The sequence below is a fragment of the Equus przewalskii genome, chromosome 1 (assembly GCF_037783145.1).
Source record: "Equus przewalskii isolate Varuska chromosome 1, EquPr2, whole genome shotgun sequence".
NCBI lineage: Eukaryota > Metazoa > Chordata > Mammalia > Perissodactyla > Equidae > Equus > Equus przewalskii.
In genome coordinates this window covers 3,712,501-3,725,000 of record NC_091831.1, presented here as the reverse complement: position 1 = coordinate 3,725,000, position 12,500 = coordinate 3,712,501, and the positions used below count along the sequence as shown (strand labels likewise).

Genomic DNA, 12,500 nt, shown 5'->3' with positions numbered 1-12,500 from the left:
CACTGGCAGGGGCAGCTCAGACCCGCCCAAGGCCAGCCTCTGTTTCATATCGTAGTTCCTCTGGAAGCCCCTTCAACCCGCTAACTGAAGGGTATTTTCTGCAACCAAGACTTCTAAGGATGGGAAAAGCACTGCACTTGACTCCTAATTGGAAGTCAGGCGCCTCCTCATCCGTATTGGGCACGTTGTTCTGGTATTCACACAAGACAGCCCAGCCCGGCCTTGTGCACAGGGACCCACTTCCATTCACCACCGCCTGGCAGCGGATGGCGGCATTGTGATGTGACACCAAATGCAGAAAAGGGGACAGCTCATCTTCCTTGTTACCAAAATAATACCCTTGCTGACAACTATTGGATTGCATTCAAACAATTCTGTTTACATACCTCAAAGAATACATTGGATTATGGCTTTTATAGTCATGTTGAAACTACGTCTACCAAGCCCAGCCCGGCAGCTGAGGAAGAGGCACATGGCGCCTCAGATGCTCTCACTTCTCCATGGCTTTTGCCCCCGCGGGGACTGGGAGCCAGGAGACAGACTCCCCACAGTGGCGGCTCTGAGGCAGGGAAGTGGCCTGGTCATCCTGTTCCCCTTACATTCCAACAGCACCTCCCTCTCTACATAGAGAACAGCCTGTGAACAAAAGAGGAGGAGGAGCCAGCGAGTCATCCTCAGCATAAGAAAGACCTCACACCATCTAACGTTATCCTTTCTTTAAGAGAGAAAGAGCAAGTGTCCGGTGTTGTCAACCCTCTTAGAGATGTTTTGGTGGGGAGGGGTCTTAAAACCCAAGTGGGCAACATAATGCTCTGGGGAGAACCCTCCCGCAATGGATTTGCACACTTTAAACCAGCGTAAAATCTGCATACAGAGCTAAGCTGAAAAATGAGCTCAGAAAGTCCAACCCTCTCCCAAGGCTGGAGGTGCTCCTGCCTTGGAAAGAGCTCCCCGTCCTTGCTCCAGAAGCCGGCCAGCTCCCCGTGGGCCCAGTTCCCAGGCCATCCAGGTGCCTGCTCAGAGGTGCACTCTCCCCCTCGAGAGTGGAGCCGTCAACCCATGTCACGGCACCTGCCACACTGAGTGTGGGGTGCACAGTAGGTGCTCCAAAGTAATGAGTAACAACTGTGGGGCTTCTTGGAAATACCAGGCCAATGTAGAAGGTATCACAACGTTTGTGATTTTGAGAAGCCAAAGTGTATGTAACATTTCTCACATGTCTATGCAAAAACTTGTTCACAAATGTTTCATAGCAGCATGATTCCTAATACTGATGCCCACCAACTGAGGAATGGATAAACAAAATGTGGTCAATCTGTACAAGGGAATACTACTCAGCCCTACAAAGGAATGATGCTTGCGTGATGCTGCGACATGGGGGAACCTTGAAACATGATGCTGAGTGAAAGAAACCAGTCACAAAGGACCTCACACTGTAGGATTCCATTCCTATGAAGTGTTCGGGAGAGACAAAGGCATAGAGACAGGAAGTAGGTTCGTCATTGCCTAGGGTAGGGGGAAGGGATGGGAGTGGGGGTGACTGCCAATGGATACAGGGTGCCCTCTTGTGTGATGAAAATGTTCTTGAATTAGATTAACGTTTGCACAACTTGGTAAATATACTAAAATCCACTTATCTGTATACTTTGAATGGAGGAATTTTATGCTGATTATAAATTTTTGTGAATTATATCTGAATAAAAACCAAAACGTTAAGTGTAAGTGACGTCTCCAGTCTGGATTAGAACGCACGTGCCAGCTGCTCCTGTACTGAGGGAGGCTCCTTTTGTGGTCGGAATGCTGTGATCCATAAAAGTGCTTCTGGGGTTCGTGACGAACGGAGGCCCGCACGGGACAAATGAGACAGACCCCGCCATGGGAGGGACGGGCAGCGGACAGACTCCCAACATTCCTGCCCTTTTCCATCTCCATGGAGGCACTTTAACTCTCGGTCTTTCAGGATGAATAAAGAAGAAAAGGAACGTTCCAGGACAGAGCCAAGATTCATGTGAATACTGGAATCTCCAACCATAGTCCTTGATTCTGGGTTATATCTAGTGTGAAAGAGTCCTGTGTTCACACAAGGGGTCCCGAAATCCCAAACTGTATTATCAGAAAGCCGCTGTGGCCTGGCCCAACCTCCCTTCCACCCTGGGTCCTGCCCACGCCCTGTCAGCCCTGCCGCTCAGCCCCGACGTGCTCCCTCCCACTTCTCCATGCTTGGCACACACCCTCCCCTCTGCCTGGAAACCCCCACTCTCACTGCCAGGCATCCAGGGGTGCAGCCCCCCAGCCACCTCCACACCATCTCCCCAGGGGCTCTCTCTTGTATAAAATCCCACAGCGCCCCCGCCGACCCTCTCCTCGCAGGACTTAGCCCCTTTTATGGCTCTTCTATTAACTTCTTTTCTCCATCCTGTTTCGTTCCCGTAAGACTGAGTCAGCGGGACTGTGAACGTGGTTGTGCGTCAGACACTTGCCAAGGGCAGCTCAGAACCAGGCACCAGGCTGCCGGGGTGAAGACTTGGCTGCTTCCCCTGGCGAGGAACCCACTGCCGAGTGTCGCCCTGGCCCGAGCACCAAGGAGACCCAGACAGTTTCCCTCCTTCTCTGAACCTCCTGAGTGCCAGCTGAGCACCTGGCCCAGGTGGGCATCAGGTAAACTCTGAATGCTGACACCATGGGTAAATTCCAAGTCATGGTGACATATACATCAAGGTCACATCCTTCACACCGTGCTCACCTGAAAGACCGTTCTTGTCAGTCAGTATTTTCTGAGCACAGAGAAAAGAAGTGCCATAGGTGGCTGTGGAGTGTTGGGCGGTGGGGAAGAGGGGCATGCGGATGACAAGTGGACGCAGGGCTCCGCACGCGGCCCGTGTCCACCACTATGGCGCCACGACAAAGCTCCAGCAGCCTGGGCAGTGTGGTTGCCGTTGTGATGACAGAATGTTAGCAGGTGAGCTGCCCGCGGGCAGGAAGGCACATGAGGCTGCAGCCCCAACACCTCACACGTGTATCTCACTTTTGTGGTATTAAAACAAGTCACCTTTTGAAATAACCTCCATTTTAACTGACGACAGGCACACGAGGCACATTTACAGTCTTTAGGTTGGGATACGTTGTACGCAGCCTGATGCCAAGCATGTCGTGAAGCAGTCACATGTGCCACCCCCTGTCCTGAGGGCCCTCCAATCATAAAAACACTGGAGGAGACGCAACCCTCGGCTTGGGGCTTGTCTACCGGCCCGGTGCCAACAAGCCCAAAAGCTTACGTAGGAGGTTTCTGTGTTAGGGACGTGTTCATTAGAAAAAACACCGAGCTGGTCTTCAACACCAGGGGTGAAAGTGATTATCGTGGCTAAAGCATCTGGCTGATCAGCAGGGTAGCGCGGATGGATTCCTGAAACGGGGTGGGGGGGGGGGGTGCCACAGGCCACCAGCCCCCCCCATCCTGGGGGCTGAGATAAGAAGGGCCAAGGGCATTCCAGGCACGGGCCTTCTCCTGGGAGGCAAGGGGTGAAAGATGGAGGAGAATTGGGCAGAATCCCCTGACATCCAACCGCATAGATGCCCCAACTCTCAGTCCTCAACAGCCATTGGACGCTCGCAGTGGGAGCGGGCCTAGGCCCTGAGAAGCCTGCGGGTGATCCTACAGGGCTCGTTCTGTCAGCAATGGGATTTCCCATGTGGCAAACGTAAGGAAGGTCCATCCCACGAGTGCAGGGAGAGGGGGGCTTCTGGAAGGGAGAAGAGAAACAGTTACCCCCCACACCCCGGCTGCACCTTTAAGAAACTTCCTCCAAAGATGATTTACAGCAGTGGGTACCAAGACCTGCTCAGCCTATTTGTCTCAATGGGAGCTTCTGTATTTAAAATTTAACGCACTCCGTAATGAGTCTCACAGAGCATATGTGCCATTCCACATGTACTCAGGTCCCTTGTGGAACCAACTTATTCCATATGCTCATTAGGAGCATTTGAAAACTCCTATTTTTTTGAGGGGGGGAGAAGGTGGGTGTAGCAAAAGTCCACATCACCAACTAAGAGCCTTCCATTTTGTTGTTGTTTTATTGAAAAACCATTCTAAGAAAGGCAAGGCAGCGTCACTCATTTTGCATTTTCTACAATGAATAAAAACGGCCCAAGTGATTCAAATGATAATGTTTTAAATGTACATTTTCTCAGGCTACACTTTGGGATCCAAGCCTCAACCCAGAGCAAATGTGTTCAGACACGTCCAAAAAACTTCCAAAAACGAAGGTTTCCAATGAGAGCACAAGCAGCCCTGAACTCCAGCGGGGTGTGTCCCAGCCCGCAGGGCAGGCGAGAGCAAGACGCGCTGCGGCGCTCACGGTCAACTTCCAGGCTGGGCTGTCAGCACCGAGCCACACGTCCAGCCAAGTGGACTGGGGGGGAGGGGGATGTCTGTGGCCTCCATGACTGTGTGTTTAGTCCTTGATTCCATTCTTCTAGGGCTACCAAGTGAGCTGCTTCTCCTCCTCTTTGGCAGTGGAAGGGCCGCAGGCTTCCACTGAAGGGTCTCCATGGAAATGGTGGTTCAGGCACTTCCTGTGGTCTCTGCATCGTCAAACTTGTGGGAGTTTTCGCCAGAGTGGTCTTTACTTTTACACCTTGTTACCTCTGCTTTATTCTGCACCTCGGTTGGTCACATTCAATGCGTTGTGCTATGAGACGGTCATCCACTGGTTTCCCCGCCATCCCGCACCGTCTCGCTGTGCCCTCCCCAGCTTGTTTTCAAGAGCGCGCATGCATCCCTACCAGCCAGAAACCCGCAGTAAAAATCCCAAACGTGATTCTGTTCTATCCCATGACTCTGCTCCCTGTGGCTTCCCGGGGGGTGGGAAGCAAGACCGGGGACCCCGCCCGTGCTGGGGGCGTAGCGGGGGGCTTAGCGTGTAGAGGGCCAGGCCACTCTCCTCCGCCCATCCACCTGCCCACAATCGCTGAGTGAAACCCAGACGACCCTTTTGTCCTTTGGGGAAGATGAATGGCTGTCTCCTCTGGGCTACATTTTGTCAGGTTTGGTGCCGGAGAGTCAATACCTTCACCTTGACATGGAAACTTCGTGATTTATCAGTCGGTCTCTCCTCCTGGGTTAGCGTGGCCCCGGAAGGTGCAGCCAATTGGGGCACAGGGAGCAGACTTTGGTTACAGCCACTTGGAAAACAACCAAAGCCCCTCTGATGACAGACAAATGTGTCTTGTTAGCAACTGCCCAAAAGCGCTTGACTTGTACTAATAACACAAAGGCCATGCTGGTCACCGTGGGTCCAAAGACGAAGCACCCTGTCACCAGCCTGGTTGGGAAATTAGCAAATAATGTTCTTTTCCTTGATAAATGGGTGACAGCTCCCTCTCACCAATCATTTTTAACATTTTGATGCATGCCTATGATCCCACTGGAGGAGCAGAAAAGTTTACTGGCCCTCAATTTTCAGATGATGAATGGAACTCTCTAAATGTGCGATTTCTGTATGAGGTATAGTTCATTTTAAGCAATTCTAGTAAATGGGTGTCACTGATTAGGACAAATAGTCTACTTGTGCAATAGCACAAACGGTGTGTCTCATTCTCCTGGCCTCCTTCGAGACAGGAGAGGAAGGGGACAGCAGTGACCCCGGGAGCCCTCATAGCACCGCTCTTTTAGAAGGGTGCGTTACTGAACCCGCACTGCAGTGCCCACTTAGCATGCTGGCAGGTTAATTGATCGTTATTTGGCCCAGTGCTGTGTCACACAGCACAGAGGACACCAGGTGGGCGCCCTCCCTTCCCTTGTGGCCCTACAGAGTCTGCAAATGACCCCAAAGACGGCCAGTCAGTCTCCACTCCAAAGTCTGCACACCATCCCAGTCGATGGGAAAAATTTGCCCTCTGCCGCCAATATGTAAACAAATGACAAAAGCAAAGGTGGGGCTGGAGGAGAAATCGTGTGGTTGGAGTTATGCATTACCTGGACAACTGCCCCAGCTCTCCAGTTCTGGACAGGTCTGGAGACGGCCGGAGTTGAAAATGCAGGTCCCTAAGCTATTCTCCCACATAACTAACCTCATGTAAAGCAAAGGTGTCTACCCGCCAGGGGACCGCAGACTTCCACTGACACCTGCCAACTGGCGAGTTGGAACCAGTGAAAACGGCGTGGCTGTGGGAGTGCCCGCTGCACAGAGGAAAGGACAGGTAGCAACCGAGAGCCCTTGGCCTCACTGGGCAGGATGGCCGGGGGCACCCAGGAGTAACCGACTGAATTGGCTGGAAGCTTCCCCAAACTCAAGGACCCGTGATTAAAATATTTGTATCTCCACCGTGCCCACACACATGGTTAGAAATTTATAACTGCAATAACCAGGTGGGTTACATTTAAGGGAAGACATGAGCATTTCGTTTAGCATAGTAAAAATGGTATGATTTGTGGGAGGCAATTAGGAACCATTTGCTCTGTGGATACAAGTCATCTGTTTGAAGAGCGCTGGCCTGGGAGACAGCTGGTTGGTGCTGGCTGTGGTCGAAGGGCGCTATCGACTCTACATTGTGTCACCGTGCTGTTGACAGAATCACATCTGAATGCCACAAAAGATCTTTAAAACACTTCAGAAACGTGAGCGACTTTCAAGGGGCGAAGCGGAGTGAGTTAAATGCTGGAAGCCCGCCAGAGGATATGGTGGCCCCCAGGCAAGGAAACTGTCACCCCACGGGTGCCAGGACAGCACCTGTGGATGGGACTGTTCCTCCCTCGACATGTCACCCCTTTAAGGCATAATCTGACTTTTAAAAAAACCATAAATATTGTATCAGAGGGAACACAAACTATTAGCAATTACTGGTTGAGTAATGATTTCATAAGCTTGAAATTGAAAGCACGTCTTTGTGTGTGCAGAAAATAATCATTTTTAAGTTCCCAGCCAGCAAATGCTCTACAGACCAGAGACTGGCCCGTGCGTCCTGCGGTCAGCTCTGTCTGTGCGGCTCTGGCCCCGATGACCATAGCCTGCCAATATCTTGTTTGGTAACTGGCTTTGGCCTGTGGCAGACGACATGTTGACTCCCGGTAATTTGTGATAATTTCTTTAATTGAGCAAAAGAAATCTCTACAATGAGGGTGGGTCAACCGAACATTCGGGTGCAAAAGGTCAACCATGAGAGCCCCATGAGCTGCACCCTGGCGCCCTGTGGAGCCACGGTACGAGTGAGGCCAACCCCAACCGCTCCAGCTCCAGTTCCTTTGTGTAACCGGAAACCATTCTGCCAAACGGACACTTTAAGAAAACAGTAACACTCGGCTTTGTGCAAGAACGCTTCGTACCCGGAGACGTGTCTGTAAAAGCAGTTTTCACTCTAACGTAATTTCAATTAGAAGCACACAAATTCCAATCTGTCGTAATCCAAGAACAGTGCAATGCTTATATTCTAATTAAAACAATTTCTTTTATTGCTCTTAACAATTTGATGTGTTTCTACTGGTGAAATTATGAATGTGAAACTTCAACTCGCCCATACCGTGAGTTCCTCAGGTAGAACATTCCAGGACTATTTTAATTATTATTAAGCAAGCAAATGAGACGCTATTAGACAAATATTAAAACAAGCATTGCACTCAGTTATTAATTTGCACTATTCACTTTTAAATGCAACAAATATCTCATTAATTTAATTTTAGGTGCCCACCCGTTTATATTGCATTTTACAGTCTGGAAGGCAATTTACTATTAACTGGCAATTACATACAGGGTGATTGTTAATTCTGCTCCTAAGTGCTAGCCGCTTGAAAATTGTTCTCTCTCTCTAATTTCTGACCTTCTTACAACAGGGGTGAGGCACAGTGGGAATACCAAGGACCAGTATGGAAGAGCCGGACATGTCATTTGTGACTCATTCTTTTAATTCACCGTGCTAATCAACTGAACTGCCACTGCCTCCCAAGGTAATTGTGTCTTTATAGCAGTTGAAAGCAGCAGGCAAAAGGGCCTGGATGGATGGGCTTGGCCTGCCTCCCCTTCCAGGGCGGGGGCAGCAGAGAGTGCCCACGTCCACTCGGGGTTGACTAATCGGGTCTGGTTCTGAAAAATCTGGTGTTTCTCAATCTCTGTAAACAGATGATTTAGGCCTCTGGCTTCTGGCAGGCGGGGCCCCTCCTCTGTGCACAGGTTCATTATCCTGAGGCCTGGCCGCCTCACGCCAGTGAGGTTCAATGTGAGGGTGTCCCGGCCGCCTCCTGGGCTGGGGGACACTGATGGGAGCCAGATGCCCAGGGGACGGCGCCCTCCCTGCAGGGGCCGCACGCCCACGTCCTGGCGTCCAGAAAGCCTGGCTCAGTTTTCAGGGGAGAGTGATTCCCACTGATTGCTTCATTGTCCCCATCAATTTCAGGGCAATGCAAATCAGACAGAAGCTTCCAGGTCAGACAGGTTATGACCCCACCTTTCCTCTGCTCCCTGAGAGTGTAGGGCCCCGTATCCCTTACACGGCATTTGAAATGTATATTCCTGGCCATGATTGGGATGGGAGGCTGGCAATAAACAGGCCTCCTGCTAGGAAAGGCCAAGCTCACTGAATGGCTTCATTGAGATGCCCATTGGTGGGAGAACGCTTGATGGAGGAAATCCCCACAGCCTTGGGCAGCGGGACCCTGAACTTGTGGCTGGAGAAGCCCAATCAGCTTGGAGTAGACACAATGTCCACTGTGGAAATAGAAGACGGGTGTCTGGACAGCGAGTGGCAGCTGGAACTAACTCAGGTGTAACCAGTTCCCTTAGGGGAATGAGGCGGAACACCCTAGATGACCAGAGAAGAGATCTCTGGCCGAGGAAGGCATCCTGCCCAGCTGGGGGGCAACGGGCTTCAGAGAGAGCTGCCCCGACACCCACCCAACCCTCCACTGGCCCTGGAGCCGGGCGGGCAATGCTGCCCCTGCAAGCCTCCACCACGTGACACTGCTGGCCAGGGACAGGCTCCTCCCACCCTCGCTCATTTTCCAGAAGCACCTGTGTTTGTTTACAGTGCTTGGCCAGGGGCCTCTCTCTGCCCCGCTGGGGCCAGAACTCTCAGCAGTCAACAGGCAGGGGAGGAAAGGGGGAGACCAGGACCTTTCTGCTATCAATCTCTTCTCAGAAAAGAGTGGCCACTCCTCACAACAGCCTGCAGGGTTTCCCCCACAAAAGACCCATATGTGCAAAGATTTGATGTACGAAAGGATCCGCCGAGGGCCCCCCTAGGGAATTCACCAGGATGGGTAGACCGAGTCTGAGGTGGGAACGAGTGATTTGTTCATCACTTGCTGCACAGAGCAGGTGGGTCTTGCCATGTAGAGACGCACTCTCACTTCAGTGCCCTGAGCAACCCAGGACCCACGTGCCACGTGGCAGACACATGAGCCCACACATGCCACCTGCCTCATGAGCAGATAATAAACGTCCCCTCCTTTGAGGGACAGGGGACCCCGACAGAAGGTACACCTCAGTAACTGTCCACAGGAAGTACCACTCACTGAGTGCCCGCCCTGGGTCAGGCACAGCCCCTAAGTCATTCCTGACCCTCACGACAGCCACGAGGTGGGGCCGAGGAGAATGTAGGACTTGGTGGGGTCAGGAGGCAACACCAGGCAGAGGAGAGTGGGGGCCCCAGCTGCTTCAACAGCCTGAAGTTCACAGCCAGAAGCCTGAGACACATGGTCCCCTTGCTCACCGTTAACAGGAGAGGCGCGTGGAGCATGTCGGTGCACTGACGCCACACGCAAAGACAGGACTAGGGCAGAGGCACCGAGTGGGGCCCAGGGACCTGGCACCCATGGCCGCATGTTGCTTCAGAGCAGACATACTCATCTGTGAAAGTATGTATAACCACTTACAAGACGCCCCAAATTTTATAACCCCATTTTGCATGTCTTTATTTTTTTAATACATTGGGGGCCTCATAGACTGGAGGAGCCGCCTCTCTCTCTCTGGGTCTTACCAGGAGGCCAAGAGCTCGCAGACCCCAGAAGTAGGCCGTGACTTGCACCCGTCAGCTTCTCGCTATACCTACTTAGTTCTCTGGCAGTTCTGGTCTGTGGGGAGAATGTGCTGGTCCCACAGTGTGGGACACGTCCATCCCTCCCACCTTGACCATGGGGAGGGGTGCTGAGCACTAAGGGGCCAACAGAGGAGGCAGCCTCCCCACCTCAGGGACCCCAGGTGCTGCTGGCAGCCAGGCTGTGGAGGGTCTGGATGGGGACAACGGCCCTGGCTCTCTGTGAGGACCCAAGTCAGGCCTGTGAGACCAAGTAGCCCTGGGGTGATTTCAGGCCTACTGGGAGGCGAGTACCCGAAGAGTTTTAATTTTTTGTTTCACACTCATTCAGTCCTTCCTACAAAGGGAAGTGGGTGAGGAACCTCTGCTCCCTCTTCAAAGCCCTGAGTGGAAGGGACCTCGGATCTGCCATGTCACCTGCCTGCTGGCCAAAGAGAGGCCCACATCCCAGTGGGAGGCCAGACCTGCTCCAGGACGTCCTGACTGGTGACAGAGCATCCTCGAAGCCTGCAGCCCCTGGCCCAAGCTCCCCCCGTGGACTCCCAGCCACCCTCACCACACGAGCACATCGAGGCCACGATTTTGCACGAATAAGTATCATCCCTTCACCCTCACAGGGTTTCAGCAGGTGCTGTCTGTCGTTAAAAACACTTCTCAAATATTACAGCTTTTGCAGTTGGCTAGGACTAGAAATCAGAAATGCAAACAGCTCTTAAGTTTATTTACAGCGTTTCTCAGTACGACCTAGAAGAAATCGTTTTAAACCAGGCGCCCGTGTGGGCCAAGCCTTGTGTGAGACAACCTTCAGATAACAAACGTGTCACTTCAGAGGCCACCGGTTCTGGTGACACAAGTTTGTCCAAGACCCTCGCAGAATATGGACCCCCTTAAAGTAGCAATCCTGTGCAGGGTGTGAGACCCCAGGCCTGGAGCAGAGGGACCGGGCTTAAATCGGTGGCCCCTCATTTACAGGGTGTGTGACCTCGGGCACACCACTTAATCTCTGAGCCTTAGCTTGTGCAAATGGACAAGAGTGACATCACGGGCAGCCTCCCAATGTGACGAGACGGGCACAGGCGCCCATCTGCACGAGCCGGGTTCGTGGGTGGCTGCTGTGATGGAAGCTGGGGGTGACTGTGGTGACCCCCCCACCCTGCACTACAGGTGAGAAGGCAAAGGTCCACAGGTGGGAGGGAGGGGCCCGAGACCACAGGGCCCGTGTGGGCTGCACCTGTCCACGGCGTCACGGCATCACGCGTCTCGGATGAGGACGCAGAAACTGTGCCCTCAACTTAACCTACCCCGTGGCCAAGGGGGCCTTGCCCGTCCTGACCGCAGGGCCCCTCCCAGCAGCCCTAAGGGGCAACCACGGGCCTCTCGTGGGTGGGCGGGCATCTACCACTTCGCCATCAAAGTTGGAAATGTGAACTCACCGGTGTAGACGAACCGCCCAGGAGCACCTTTACAGAACTGCTTGGATTTGTAGGACAGGGTGACCTCAACGACTCCAGGAATGTGCCGCGGTGGGGTCTGGACTCGGATGGCGTGGGGAGTTATCAGCTACAAAAACCACACAGTGAACAGGCTTTCAGCAGCACTGGCGCGAGAGGCGGACACTTGCCAGTTGGACATAATTACCAAAATGAGCACAAATTGGGCCATCGTCTCGGAATGCTCCCTCCGAGCTGTCACCCAGGACTCAGGATCTACAGTGTTCTTTAAGAAAAATATCTGCAAATGATCCCGGGTTTTAGTTTGCAGGAAAGGCCACAGGGCATCATTCATATGAAAATTGCCACCATATGTCTCCTTCAACCTGCGTCTAGTAATTCTAGCACTAATTGTTCCAGTGTACTGAGGGACCTCCTACGGCAGGTTTGAAACCCCAGGGTTGGGCAGGGGGTGTGGGGGGTGGGAGGAGGGCGTTCTGTACCTGCCCACTGGAGAAGCCCCTGCCACAGGCGAACAGTCAGTTAAAAGGGGATTCTGTGATGGGTGCCTGGTGTCAACGCACTATTGACAGCTTGTCGAACCACTCATGAGAAAAGCTACAGTTGGAAGCTGACCGATTTCGCAGGCTTACCTCGCTCCACACCAACATAGTGCCGAACACAACTTGTAGACCGTCGAAGAAGTTGTCTCCGATTATGATCACGGTGGCGCCTCCTGTGGTCCAGCCTTCACTGGGACTGATGGCCTTGATGCACGGAGTGGCTGCTCACACAAGACAGAGAAGGCAGACCTCAGAGCCGCGTCCTGCGACGGTGGCCGCTCTGCCCACCTCGAGTCACGCCGGGCGCAGCCGGGCTGTTCCTCCAGGCGCCACGCAAAGGGCAATCGTAGATCAGCATGTTGATGTGTTTAAAGCAAACTATTAAATGTTTTATAAAGCAAAGGCCAAGCCACGGAATACTAGTGAGCAAGAAAAAAAATGGCTTGATATAGCAAATTATATGTCAGGGCAAATATGACTATTA

At 52.6% G+C, this 12,500-nt stretch overlaps 1 protein-coding gene across 19 annotated transcripts in view; it reads right to left on the bottom strand.

The window, feature by feature from the left end:
* The window catches only part of EBF3 (EBF transcription factor 3), a 120,293-nt gene that overhangs the window by 19,604 nt on the left and 88,189 nt on the right, over nucleotides 1-12,500 (bottom strand). For all 19 annotated transcript variants that reach the window (XM_070562574.1, XM_070562811.1, XM_070563013.1 and 16 more), the window contains exons 9-10: nucleotides 12,107-12,237; nucleotides 11,457-11,583 (exon numbers count right to left, since the gene is read on the bottom strand). In XM_070562574.1, coding sequence (XP_070418675.1) covers nucleotides 11,457-11,583; nucleotides 12,107-12,237 — 258 coding nt within the window. The remainder of the gene's footprint in view (nucleotides 1-11,456; nucleotides 11,584-12,106; nucleotides 12,238-12,500) is intronic.